The sequence below is a fragment of the Schistocerca americana genome, chromosome 5 (genome assembly GCF_021461395.2).
Source record: "Schistocerca americana isolate TAMUIC-IGC-003095 chromosome 5, iqSchAmer2.1, whole genome shotgun sequence".
NCBI classification, from domain to species: Eukaryota; Metazoa; Arthropoda; class Insecta; order Orthoptera; family Acrididae; genus Schistocerca; species Schistocerca americana.
In genome coordinates this window covers 488,777,938-488,792,756 of record NC_060123.1, presented here as the reverse complement: position 1 = coordinate 488,792,756, position 14,819 = coordinate 488,777,938, and the positions used below count along the sequence as shown (strand labels likewise).

The 14,819-nt window shown below is 45.4% G+C and overlaps 1 protein-coding gene across 1 annotated transcript in view; it reads left to right on the top strand.

Moving 5' to 3' along the window:
* The window catches only part of LOC124616466, a 119,969-nt gene that overhangs the window by 85,146 nt on the left and 20,004 nt on the right, over positions 1–14,819 (top strand). Inside the window, exons 5-6 of the mRNA XM_047144775.1 lie at positions 2,022–2,210; positions 8,789–8,980. Coding sequence (XP_047000731.1) covers positions 2,022–2,210; positions 8,789–8,980 — 381 coding nt within the window. The remainder of the gene's footprint in view (positions 1–2,021; positions 2,211–8,788; positions 8,981–14,819) is intronic.

Genomic DNA, 14,819 nt, shown 5'->3' with positions numbered 1-14,819 from the left:
ATAGGTCGAACGAGTGTTTTGTAAGCCACCTCCTTTGTTGATGGACTACATTTTCTAAGCACTCTCCCAATGAATCTCAACCTGGTACCCGCCTTACCAACAATTAATTTTATATGATCATTCCACTTCAAATCGTTCCGCACGCATACTCCCAGATATTTTACAGAAGTAACTGCTACCAGTGTTTGTTCCGCTATCATATAATCATACAATAAAGGATCCTTCTTTCTATGTATTCGCAATACATTACATTTGTCTATGTTAAGGGTCAGTTGCCACTCCCTGCACCAAGTGCCTATCCGCTGCAGATCTTCCTGCATTTCGCTACAATTTTCTAATGCTGCAACTTCTCTGTATACTACAGCATCATCCGCGAAAAGCCGCATGGAACTTCCGACACTATCTACTAGGTCATTATTATGAGATAAGCAGATTTAAGAACGAAAGCGGTGTATATTAGAGAATTTGATTTTATTTGTTTGAAAGTTAACGCAAGTGTGTAGAATCTTCCGACTCTACCAAGTGCAGCTCAATTGGCATCTCTTCAGCAACTGCAACTAATGATTGATTGGACAGGACGAGCAATTGCTTGCAAGAATGCCGTTTTTAATTTCAATTTTTCTGCGTTATTCAGTCTCTGAAATCAAGGCACAAAAGACACCATCAAGTGTGTGTCCTCATCAACAACTTATTTGCCCATCGTTTCTAATATCTCAAAAGACGTTCTCCTTAACAGCTTTTTGTCTTGTTATTTTTTATTGATGGTTTCACTGACAATTTTGAGAGTCTTCTGGAACATTGCTGCTAGTTTGCCTTTCGTTCAGTGAGAGCAAACGGGGCAGCAGCTGATCGAAGTACTCGTATTTATGTCGTTTCTTTGAAATTCGTCCAGATTTTAAGTCTCTCGGGGTACTGAATTCTTCTTTAAAACATGTCCTCAAATTTTTCCAGCGACTCTGAATTTTATTTACTGGGAAAAACAAAAGGAAAATAAATATACTGCCTTCAACTGTGATGCCCTCTGTGCTGAGAAGAATAACTAGTACATTGCCTGACAAGAAGAATTGAAGCACCCTTAACGGTAGGAGAAAACACCATCAGAGACTCTACGGTCACAGCTTGTGCTTTGTCGAGATATAATTAAAACTCGGTGACTACCCACGTAGATGTAGAGACTCTAACAACCCTACCACAACAAAGGTCAAAAATTAATTATGATTGTAGTGTTGCTCACGCTGCTAAATATTGCATTTTCGGGCAACAAGAAAGTTATATTATATGGCAGGTGTCATAAGAGCACAGTTAATAAAGTCATTTCTTGAAATAATGGATAAACTAGGCACTCATCTTTTCGTGTTTCCCACGCTGGTCTCGTTGTGAACTCATGGCTCAATCGTCGAAAATCTAGGTAGTGATATTTCCAAGCTCGGATACAAAGAGGCCTAGCTGTTATTCTGCGATATCCAAAAGTTTTATAGATGTGTTTCATAAACCATTCTTGAAGAATAAACTTTTGCAAGTTAGGACAATGGTGATGTACAAAAAGTAATCAGCATTCCGAATTTAGGTTACACTTCTTTTTTATTACTTTTGTTGCAATATCACGTAACTCGTTCCAAAACATCACTTCACAATATAAAACATACTTGAAAATATCTTCCTCACTGTTAAAGTTCACATTTCATAAACTGTCTACAACTTGCGTCTTTTTAACATGACGACCAAAAGCTTGACTCTCTAATAACCTCTTACGTGCCCAAAAAATCAGAGTTACAAGTACGTCAATGATCATAGTGACAAAAGAAAGAATACACATAAGAATGATATCATTGCAGTATCTACATATCGATGTATCGAAGTACCTCTACATTAATGAAATCAAATCTGAATGTAGTCACAGAAATATGTTAACTATTTTACAGAAATACGGTAGCTGGTATCGAGAGGTTGAGGTGAGGTGCCGTAATGGTTACGTAGTTGAAGTACCATTACAAGACGCGTGCGTGTGTGTGCCGTGTCAGGAGCTGGAGCAGCAGACGGAGTGGGTGTCGGTGCGGGTGGACGAGGGCGTGCACGCCGGCGCGGTGCGGCAGCTGGCCTACTGCCCGGACAACGACACCCTGGTCTCCTGCAGCCACGACCCGGCCGCCACCGTCGTCGTCAAGCACGCCCCCGCGCGCCGCGCCCCCTACATCTTCCGGCTCGCCAGGGTGAGCTGCAACCACGTGCGCGCACACACACAAACACACGAACGCCCGCGCGCTTGCGCATGTGGTAAGCAGAGCCTTCAGCTCGTTCCATACTAGACATAGGCGGAAAATGACACAACCGAGGGGAATGTCACTGTCAGATGGTGGGAAGCTCAACTAGACGAAACGTTAGTATCAAGTCACATCTTTAAATGTGAACAATTTAGGTTACGCTTTGCTGTGACTGAAACTGTCATGGATTCATGATAGTTTCTAAATAAACAACTGACTGTCCCGACTCGCAAAAATGGCTCTAAGCACTATGGGACTTAACATCTGATGTCATCAGTCCTCTAGAACATAGAACTACTTAAACCTAACTAACCGAAGGACAACACACACATACATGTCCAAGGCAGGATTCGAACCTGCGACCGTAGCGGTCGCGCGGTTCCGGACTGAAGGGCCTAGAACCGCTCGGCCACAACGGCCGGCCCGACTCACAACACCAATACCCGGGTAATACTCATTTCACGACACTTCCTGCAAATGTGACGTTATTTTGAAGTCACGCACAGTATCGACGACCAGAGGAACTGGTATCGGCTTTCGTTAGCGCTCGATATTGGCTCTCACAAGACTTCATGAACACCTATCGGGGATTTATAAAAACACGTCGTTCTTGGAATGATGCATTATAATTATTGCTACAATTAAATTCACATAACGATTTACCGACGGTTACTGCGTTCATATAAGAGTGCTCTCTCAGGAGTGAGTTGTTATCGTCACAACCGCTACGGTCACAGGTTCGAATCCTGCCTCAGGCATGGACGTGTGTGATGTCTTTAGGTTGGTTAGGTTTAAGTGGTTCTAAGTTCTAGGGGACTGATGACCTCAGAAGTTAAGTCCCATAGTGCTCAGAGCCATTTGAACCATTTTTTTGTTATGGTCAATAATTTTCAAATTAACCATGAAACACAAACACGCCACCATTATCATTAAATGTCAGTTAATACTGCATCAAAAATTTAAGTGTTCAAGAGCTACTATGTTAACCAAAGCAAGAGACAAGTACTACGTAACTAAGTGCTAACGTAATGGATAAGGTCGTGGTTTCTGTAGTCGAAAGACGTAGATTCGCATTATATCCCGTTTTTTTTTTTTTTAATTTTATTTTAGCTCAGCCGTATCATAGGTATAGCATAAGCTTGACTGTGCGCTCTCTCTCTCTCTCTCTCTCTCACACACACACACACACACACACACACACACACACACACACACATCACCAATGTAACATAACAGTAACAGGAACTGAAGATGGTCATTATGGAATGAAACCGGTCGTCTAATGACATAAGAATTTATTACCATAGACCAGAAGTAAAGGAAATTTATAACAGTAACAAATAAAATCGTTAAATAAATAGCCACTGTTGCCAATACAATTATTTCATATACTCCTTACACTTAACGTTTATAATACGCCATCCTTGCTTTCTTAAATGTATACGAAGTCTATGATATGCTACCACGACAGAGAAAGAATTTTAGACGTAATATCTATATCGCGTTGTGTTGTTAGCACTTTCGGTCAGAAGACCATCATCACACAAAAGCTAAGGAAGTGGCGGCGAGTGCATCAATGTATTACCAGATGTTATTAGTCAAACGGTGAACAGAGATGTGCCCTGTATTTGACTGATGTATAAGAGCATTCGCAGAGTTTACGTAGTACATAACAATGTTATCCGTACATGATAAGAGTAGAAAGCCATCTGAAAAATGTCATGCTTACCGCCATCAGCTGCTGACGAAATCTTTATTCAAACAAACAGTTTCGGTCAACTGACTATCATCAGGCTCTTAAAAGCATTCACAGCATCGTATGAGTCGAATATACACTCCTGGAAATGGAAAAAAGAACACATTGACACCGGTGTGTCACACCCACCATACTTGCTCCGGACACTGCGAGAGGGCTGTACAAGCAATGATCACACGCACGGCACAGCGGACACACCAGGAACCGCGGTGTTGGCCGTCGAATGGCGCTAGCTGCGCAGCATTTGTGCACCGCCGCCGTCAGTGTCAGCCAGTTTGCCGTGGCATACGGAGCTCCATCGCAGTCTTTAACACTGGTAGCATGCCGCGACAGCGTGGACGTGAACCGTATGTGCAGTTGACGGACTTTGAGCGAGGGCGTATAGTGGGCATGCGGGAGGCCGGGTGGACGTACCGCCGAATTGCTCAACACGTGGGGCGTGAGGTCTCCACAGTACATCGATGTTGTCGCCAGTGGTCGGCGGAAGGTGCACGTGCCCGTCGACCTGGGACCGGACCGCAGCGACGCACGGATGCACGCCAAGACCGTAGGATCCTACGCAGTGCCGTAGGGGACCGCACCGCCACTTCCCAGCAAATTAGGGACACTGTTGCTCCTGGGGTATCGGCGAGGACCATTCGCAACCGTCTCCATGAAGCTGGGCTACGGTCCTGCACACCGTTAGGCCGTCTTCCGCTCACGCCCCAACATCATGCAGCCCGCATCCAGTGGTGTCGCGACAGGCGTGAATGGAAGGACGAATGGAGACGTGTCGTCTTCAGCAATGAGAGTCGCTTCTGCCTTGGTGCCAATGATGGTCGTATGCGTGTTTGGCGGCGTGCAGGTGAGCGCCACAATCAGGACTGCATACGACCGAGGCACACAGGGCCAACACCCGGCATCATGGTGTGGGGAGCGATCTCCTACACTGGCCGTACACCACTGGTGATCGTCGAGGGGACACTGAATAGTGCACGGTACATCCAAACCGTCATCGAACCCATCGTTCTACCATTCCTAGACCGGCAATGGAACTTGCTGTTCCAACAGGACAATGCACGCCCGCATGTATCCCGTGCCACCCAACGTGCTCTAGAAGGTGTAAGTCAACTACCCTGGCCAGCAAGATCTCCAGATCTGTCCCCCATTGAGCATGTTTGGGACTGGATGAAGCGTCGTCTCACGCGGTCTGCACGTCCAGCACGAACGCTGGTCCAACTGAGGCGCCAGGTGGAAATGGCATGGCAAGCCGTTCCACAGGACTACATCCAGCATCTCTACGATCGTCTCCATGGGAGAATAGCAGCCTGCATTGCTGCGAAAGGTGGATATACACTGTACTAGTGCCGACATTGTGCATGCTCTGTTGCCTGTGTCTATGTGCCTGTGGTTCTGTCAGTGTGATCATGTGATGTATCTGACCCCAGGAATGTGTCAATAAAGTTTCCCCTTCCTGGGACAATGAATTCACGGTGTTCTTATTTCAATTTCCAGGAGTGTAACATCATTAATGTCAGATAATAAAACCATGAAATAGTCACTGTTGTCGCATCTTAACATACATCGTCAATACGTAAATTGTGCTAGGCACTGCACTCTTTAACGCTACATCAGTAGTCGATGTGCCGCAGTTTTTGAGAGCACTCTTGTAATGACCTTTCTTATTTCTGCGTTAATACTTGGTTATGTGTCTCTTCGTATTGAAATCTGTCTACGACTGCCGTTTCTCTCTCTCTCTGTCTAGAAATGGAAGAGTTGGGCATGGCTTCCTGTACTCTTTTTTAGCTGTAGATCCCCGTGCTTCTGTTGACGATTTTCTATTTTATGTTTCAAACAGTATTATTCTATAAATGGCAGTATTGGCCCGCTCGCATATAAATCGCTCATCCAAACACTATCATTCTTCTGGGCTATGTAATTTTTTCTAGAAAATTTATTATTTCCGTATTCGAAGCTCCTGAACTTCCTTTACTAGTTTGCGTCTTACAGAATTTCGATGAGATCTTTTACTAGTCCACCATGACATCCTCCGCTACGCCTATAGCTTCGTTCACCATCTCATTCAGCAGTGTGACCAACGTATACGACAATTATGCGAAGAAAAGCGAAGATGCTGTCTTCTGAAGCACTTTACTATATGAGTTTACGATCTCTATTTTCAGGTTTGCCAAGGTAAATGAAGTACCTTCTTATCCACCCACAATAACAAACTGCTATGAAGAACGTATACATCAATGAAGTGAGACAACTGAATGGTTTCATTAGAAGAATATAACCGTATTTTAGTGTTGATATCAACATTATCACTTCACGCAAGATACTAGAAACCACATGTACTCCGATGTTATCTTTAATCAAGAAATACTGTTGTAATACGCAGCAAATACTTGACATTCATGCTACTCATTCATCAGTAAGACTCAGAAATTGTTGATGGAATACTAGAAGTAAATCGTTTAAGGCTGATCGCAGATTTTGGGTGTTGTGAATCGTCGTTGACCTCTGTCGTACCTAAAAGAAATACTGTGTAACGTTGCACCTCCAAGGAGAAGTACCGTAGCAGGCAGTAACATCGGAACGGAAAGTGTGGAGAAGAGCTCTATATAATGTTGGGCCACGCTGCGTTGATGGTCATCACGACAACATACTCTTCGTAATGGAGTACGTTCAACATGAATACAGCCACCAAGATCTTGTCGTAGTTATTTGGCAAGTGTGCATTAAGTGAAGACACACGATTACTGAATGATGATCATCGAATCAAGTGTGACAATTCCTGGGCCCATGAAAAAAATGGCTCTGAGCACTATGGGACTTAACTGCTGTGGTCATCAGTCCCCTAGAACTTAGAACTACTTAAACCTAACTAACCTAAGGACATCACACACATCCATGCCCGAGGCAGGATTCGAACCTGCGACCGTAGCGGTCACGCGGTTCCAGACTGAAGCGCCTTTAACCGCACGGCCACACCGGCCGGCCTGGGGCCCATGAGATGCTGCTTTATTATGATGGAACACTTCACTCTTTTTCCGTGTCTGCGGTAATTTTGTAGTACATATGTGTGATTTGTAATAATCGGGTAAAGATTATAGTGAAAAAGCTGCAGCTATTAAGCTACATCTATTAAATTTATAGGTATACAAATACTGAATAAAAGCTCGCCGGAAAGATTGTGTCACACAGTAAATAATTCGATGACGTACTAATGCTTATACTGTCGTCAGTTCGTGATAGTCCCATTACACAGCCTAAGTTCGTCAAAAGTCAATTACCACAACTGATGAAGCTTCCAGTGAGATGACTCAAATCAGACAGTTCAACAATGAGGATGCCCTATTAGGAATGTAAATTTCCGAAACGTTGGGAGGGTGTCATAGGCAAGAATGGAGATTATCCAAGGGTTGCCCAGAAAGTAATGCACCGCATTTTTTTCTTCTACAGTACTTTGTTGAATATAATGAGAATTACACACACGAAAGAATGGTGTTTCATTTACATACCCTATTTTTCCACGTAATCTCCATCCCGTTCTACGGACTGCTCCAGCGCAAAACAAGGGCGTGTATGACCTGTCGGTACCAATCCTTGTCCTGGTGGCAGAGCCAGTGCTTCACTGTGTGAATCACCTCCTCATCGTCCTAAAAATGTCTCCCATGAATGGCATCCTTTAATGGCGCAAACAAGTGGAAGTCCGAGGGGGCTAGGTCAGGGCTGTCAGGTGTGACAGCCGTGGATGGTCTCCCCGACCGCTGCAAATCGTGGAGCTCAGCCGAATCGCCTTCTGATGATCTCACCCTCACTTCTGTCGACAGCAGATGCTCCATAAACTTTGCACAAGCGTTTGTGAATATTCCCCACAGTTTCTTTCTCTGCAGTGAGAAATTCAATGACGGCACGTTGCTTGTAACGTGCGACACCTACAGACGTCGTTTTGAAACTGTGCTGCAACTACACTATCTGTCGGAAGTGACGGAAACTTGACGCGCTCACTCAGGAGATTTCAAATAATACACACGTAACGTTTCGCACTCGTGATATTGTTTCCAGCTGAGAAAAAAAGTACGGTGCATTACTTTCTGGCAACCCTCGTATTAAAGGCCTGTAAAGGTATTTTGCAAAATAAATTATTTTGTTCGATTCTGTCTTACAGTGCGCAAAATTGTTGAAATAACCGTCGTAACTGTTGTTTGTCAATGTTGCTTTAACACAACTCCCCCCCCCCCCCCTCCTTCCGACGTTTGAATAAATTATTTGTCAGTTATTTACTCTCCCTCTCTTTGAGGAGCATGGAACTGATTCTTCACAATTCTCTCCTTTATAATACGGCTCCTAAGAGTGCGGTAAATTCTATGTTGATTCAGTTTGTTAGTTAAGGATTTTCGGAGGCGACTGTAATTTGCCGATGTAAATCACTAATTCCTGAAGGAGATTCAACAGTATTCGTTTCTCAGCAATGTGCAGCACCGAGAGATTGTCACTGATATCACCAACAGTGTTTGTATTGAGCAATACGTGATGCAAAGCTGGACTTATTTAAGTTTTTGATTTGAAGAGTGCCCATATGTTCTTTGTAGCGGGTTGCAAAATTTTTCCCTGTTTCACCTATGTGGAAGCAAGATCCCAGCCTAAGATTCACAAAAGTGTCTGTCCCATATATCCAATTCTAAATGCAATAAACAACCGAGGATAGAAAATTGCCAGAAATTTTAGTTTATATATGCCAGTATTTTTATGCCAATGTTCAGTTTTTTGTGCTCCTAATTCCCAGGGCGTGCGCTGTTTCCACATGGAGCGCCGCCTAAAGCTTTTGGCCACGGGCAGCAGCGACTGCGTGGTGCGACTCTGGAACCCCGTGGTCACCAACCAGCCCACAGCTTCGCTCTTCGGCCACACGGCTGCCGTCGTCGACGTGCTCGTCATGCCAGACATGGACGTCGTCTTCAGTTGTTCCACTGACGGGGTGAGTGCGAAGGCTGCAACTGCAATATATTTCTTTTGGTGCCAAAGGAGAGCACAGTGATCCCAACAGGCATTAACCCTGCTCTTCTCTTCATGACTATATGACTGGAAAGCATTATTCTATTACTATATTTCCTAAAAACTGAGATGACAAAATTCATGCAGTTTTTAAGTAGTCTGCACTGCAATTTTCTACTGACCAATAATGAAGGTCAGTATTGTGTTGTAATGAATCCACAGGCCCTAAGTTAAAATCCCAGCCTAATATTCACAAAAGTGGTTGTCCCATATATCCAATCGTAATGCAATAAACAACCGAGGATACAAAATTGCCAGAAAACTTCATGATATATTGAAGAAAAATTACACGTTTGAAAACAGCTTTTTAATTACCAACAGTTTTGAGTTAATCGATAACATTAAGGACCTAATAGTGCACACACAGCAATATCCGCCTGTTTTCACATAGTAAATCTCTACACCAATATCCCCTGGAAAGACATTCTCACAATAATACAAAAGAATCTAATTAAACACAAAAAGCTAATCAATACGGAAATTTATGAACTCATGTGCTGCTTGATTTAATCCTCTCACATAAATATGTTTCATTCAATGGCAAATTTTACATGCAAAACAGTGGTCTAGCAATGGCTAGCAGTCTTGCAGGCTTGCTTACTGATATATTTATTCATAACATGGAATAAGAATTCTTCTTAACACACAATTTACCGACAAAATTATGTATTATAAAAGACATGTGGATGACATAACAATACTTTTCAATAGTCCAAAAAATATCTGAATGACCTAGAAGATGAAATGAAAAAAATCCCCCAAATATCAAACACACAGTTGAATATCAGACCACTGAAGGAATTAATTTCCTTGATTGACTATCTCCACTCACAGTAATGAGCGTACCTTCCAAATATACAGAAAACCCACGACCAATAATGTTGCCATTAACAATACCTCATGTCACCCAAACCAAGAAAAACTTCTTTCTTCAGGTCGTCTGTAAACTGTATGCTCCGCACTCCTGTCAGAGAAGAAGATGCATGTAAAGAAATAAACATACTTAAATCTGTAGCCCAAAATAATGGTTATAATACCTATTTGATAAACACTCTAGCTGAAAAAATCCATAGTAAACTTAAGCAACCACCACCACCATTACAAGCTAAGAAAGAAATGCCAAAAGTTGTCTGTCTTCCTTTCCCTGGCAAAGTGTCATATAAACTTGCAAGTATTTGCAGACACACAACATAAGATTATCCTCCCACACTGACAATAAATTACAAAACAAATTGGTCACTATAATAAGTACACTGAAATTTTCATAAAAATTCTGACATATAAAAACTCACATGCTCCTGGTCTTGCTCTTACATAGGTCAAACAGGAAGAAATTTTACAGCCCACTACAAAGAACATGTGGCCATCCTTCGACTCAAAAACTTAAATAAGTCCAGCTTTGCATCACATATTGCTCATCATGAAAATTATGTTGGTGATGCCAGTGTCAATCTTTCTGTGGTACACATTGCTGAGAAACGAATACAGATGGGCCTTCTTCAACAATTAGAGATTTACATTCACAAGCTAAAATTACTTGAAAAATCCTTAATTAAGAAATTGAATCAACACAGAACTTTATCTTCCAGAATTTCCAAGATATCCTGGCATCAAAATGACAACAATAACACATTCTCATCTTCCTGCATAAATTTTGTTGTCCTTGTCATGTAAAAATTAAGGAATTCTGTAACTTATAAAAAAATTTTAATTACATAGTGAATATTCCACTCTATTCTTTTACCTTTCGTATAATTTTTAATCCATATTATATTTATATTGCCAACATAAAAACATTGCTGCAGCTAGCAAAATTTACTTAAATACAGTACCTGTACTAGTAATATTTATGCCGTAATACATAAAACCTCATGCCAAAGACCATGGTGTTGTAAAGTTTAATATCCATCATATCCGTAATCTTTGTAAAAACATCCATTCTGTGAATCAGAGTGAAACGAAGTGCAGCTAACACTGTGCACATTTGTGTACGTAACTTGACAGTGAACATTATAGTAACATTTTTGATATTGATACCATAAGGCAGTGCACTGTAAGTAACTAAAACATAACGCACTTTCGGTTCCATGAACGTTTCGTCACCGATTACTAAATTTACGTTATTTCCGCTAGCAACATCGACACAGCATCTAGCTTCACCTGGTCCACAGCATAACCTTCTTGTTGTACCTCCATCTGATGATGAACCTGCAGTGGCTCGTGAACATAATTATGGCTGAGCAAATCGTATCAAAAACTCTAAAGAAAGCCACTGCTTGTATATTTATTACCAAATAGATCGCCAATTTAAATCACAGTCGCGGTTTGTCATCCACAACGAATTTACTGCAAAAAATTTTTTCATGTAAACACAACCCATCACCAGCTTGCACAATGCCTTCTTGACAACTTGAGTACATGGCTTTGTGGTGTCTGCGCCAGACTCGAACCCAATTGAAATCAGGACTCAACTTACCAGGCCACGGGTTTCCAGTTGTCTTGGGTGCAACCAATATGATTGCGAGCCCAGAAGAGGCGCTGCAGGCGATGTCGTGCTGTCAACAGAGACACTCCTGTCGGTCGTCTGATGGGCTAGGCCATTAAGGAAACATTTCACCACTCTGTCTCAACGGATACGTACGTCGTAGATCCCACATAGATTTATGCGGTTATTTCACGCAGTGTTGCTTGTCTGTTAGCATTGACAAATGTACACAAACGCCACTTCTCTCGGTCGTCAAGTGAAGCCCTTCGGCCTTTGCGTTGTCCACGGAGAGAGGTGATGCCTGAAGTTTGCTATTCACGGCACACTCTTGATACTGTGGATCTCGGAATATTAAATTTCCTAACGATTTCCAAATTGAAATGTTCCATGTCCAACTACCATTCTGCGTTAGAAGTCTGTTAATTCTCGTCGTGCGACCATAGTCAGGTTGGAAATCTTTTCCCATGAATCACCTGAGTACAAATGACGCCTCCACCAACGCACTGCCCTTTTATTACCGCCATCTGTATATGTGCATATCGTTATCTATGACTTTTGTCAAATGTAAAATGACATGTGCTGTTGCCTTCTCCACCAGACATCACGGCGGCTAGAGTATCAGAAACCAAACTGACAGCCTGCAGCGGCGGGTTTCCCGCTTCGCAGGCACACCGAAGCGCTACACAACCGACAGGCAATATTGATGAACGGCCACAACAACAACAACAACAACACAGCAAAGACACCAGCGGCCACCAGGGGCCACTGCCAGCCCACATAAACATAAGGAAGAGGTCGCTGCAGGTCCCGGAACTATTTTCACACGTCAAACCACGTCATGGAAAATAGTTCCGAGGTACTCATCTGCTGAAGCGCTATAAAGGCCGGCGCTCGGCCGCACATCGGCCTGGAGCCTATTGGTAGCGACCATCTCCCTGTCCTCCTCACCATTTCAGACGGTCGTCGCCCTCGCCCCGACCCTCGTACTGACCCTCCCCCTAAGTTTGTCCACGACTATTCCCGAGCCGACTGGAATGCCTACCGGGATACCCTTTCCACCCAGGTCGATAGCCACCCTCTCACCTACCACCACCCTGACGATGTCACCCATGCTGCCTCCTTTCTCCAGCAGGCCTTGTCTGAGGCCGTGGAGGCCCACGTCCCTACTGTCGCCATCCACCCCCACCGTCCTACCTTACCCCCACAGGCCGTCCTCCTCCTCCGTGAATCCCGTCGTCTCTACCGTGCCTTCCTCCGCACGCGTGACCCGGACACACTACGACGCCACCGGCAACTCCAGCGACACGTTCGTAATTTGCTCGCGGCTAAGAAACGCCGGGACTGGCGACAGACATGCACCCGTTTAAATGCAACCCTACCAATCAACTCGTCCAAGTTCTGGTCGGCCTTCCGTCGCCTTACCGGAACTAAACCCTCCCCCTACTATCCTCTTCTCCACGATGATCACCCCTTCCCTGACACCCTTAGTAAGGCCAATCACTTTGCCTCCTACCTCTCCGATGTTTTCTCCATCCCCGACGATCCCCAGTTCGATTACTCCCTCTTCCTGGATATCCGCGATCGAACTGACACCTCTGTCCCTCCCCTCGCTCCTGGTTTCCAGTACTTGGACAACATTACACACACGGAACTCAATACCCCTATCACTACACAGGATCTCATTGATACACTCCGCACCAAACGCAACACCGCTCCTGGTCACGATCGTGCCACCTACCGTCACCTTCGTGAAGCTCCTGTCTCTTTCCTCTCCACCCTGGCCAGGCTCTACAATGTAGTCCTGTCCACCGGTTACTACCCCGACCTGTGGAAAACCTCCCGTATCCTCATGTTCCTTAAACCTGGCAAACCGCCGTCCGCCGTCTCCTCCTACCGTCCCATCAGCCTTACCTCGGTCTTCAGCAAGGTCCTGGAATCTATCCTCACCCGCCGCATCCACCAGCATCTCCGCCAGCACCGCCTCCTTCCCGTCACCCAGTGTGGCTTTCGGCCATCCTTCTCTTCCGACGATCTTCTCCTTCACCTCACTCATCTCCTTTCCGAACAGCTTAATTCCCGTCGCTCCGCCATCTTCCTCTCCCTTCCTCGAACGCGCTTATGACCGCGTCTGGCATTCCGGTCTCCTCTTCAAGCTCCAAACCTTCGCCCTTCCCGTTAACTACGTCCGTCTGATCGGTTCCTTTCTCTCCCGCCGTCCTTCCTATGTCACCATCCATAACACCGATTCCTACATCTTTTTCCCCTCCGCCGGTGTGCCCCAAGGCTCCGTCCTCTCCCCCCTTCTGTACCTTTTGTACACGGCGGACATGCCGCCGCCGTCGCCCCCCGTCCACCTCCTCCAGTTTGCCGATGACACCGCCTTCCTCGCCCTTGCCCCCACCCTGCAACGCTCCCAACGCCTTCTCCAATCCCATCTTGACCGGTTCACCGCTTGGTGCCACCAGTGGTTGCTCAAGGTCAATCCCTCCAAAACCCAGGCGATCATTGTAGGCAAAACCACCCCTTCCTTCCGCCTCCTTGATTTCTATCTCACCGTCTATGGCCGTCCTATCGCCCTCACTCCCACCCTTAAGTACCTTGGCGTCACCCTCGACCGTCGCCTCTCCTGGACTCCCCATCTCCAGACGATCCAAGCCAAGGCACGTTCCCAACTCCGTCTCCTCAAGCTCCTTTCCGGCCGCACGTGGGGTCTGGACCCCTCCACAATCCTCCACACCTATAAATCCCTCATCCGCCCTATCCTTTGTTACGCCCATCCAGCCTGGATCTCCGCCCCCCCTACCTTCTATAAATCCCTCCAAATCCTTGAACGCCATGCTCTCCGCCTTGCTTATCGCATCCGTCTCCCCTCCCCCACGCGGATCCTGTATGATCTCATCCCCTTCCCCCACCTCCTCCTTTTCCTTGAAAGGCTACGGATCCTGTACATCTCCCGTAAACTTGATCCTCCTCACCCGCTCGTCTCCCCGATCCTCTCCCACCCCCCCCGCTGCCGCGCCTGTATTCCCACGTCCCACCCGGTCTCCATCTCTCCACCCTCCTTACCCTCTCCCAAGGTGGCTTCCGCCAGCTCCCCCTCCCTGATGATGTCCTCGTCCCCTCCATCTACCCCTCTTATCAACTTTGATCCTCCCCCCCCACCTCCTGTGTCCTCTCCTTTAGGCACCCTCCCTCCCTCCCCTCCCTTCCCTCCTCTTTCCTTTCCCCCCTCCCTCCTCCCCTCTCCACCGGGCTTCCCCTCCCCCTTCCTCCCTCC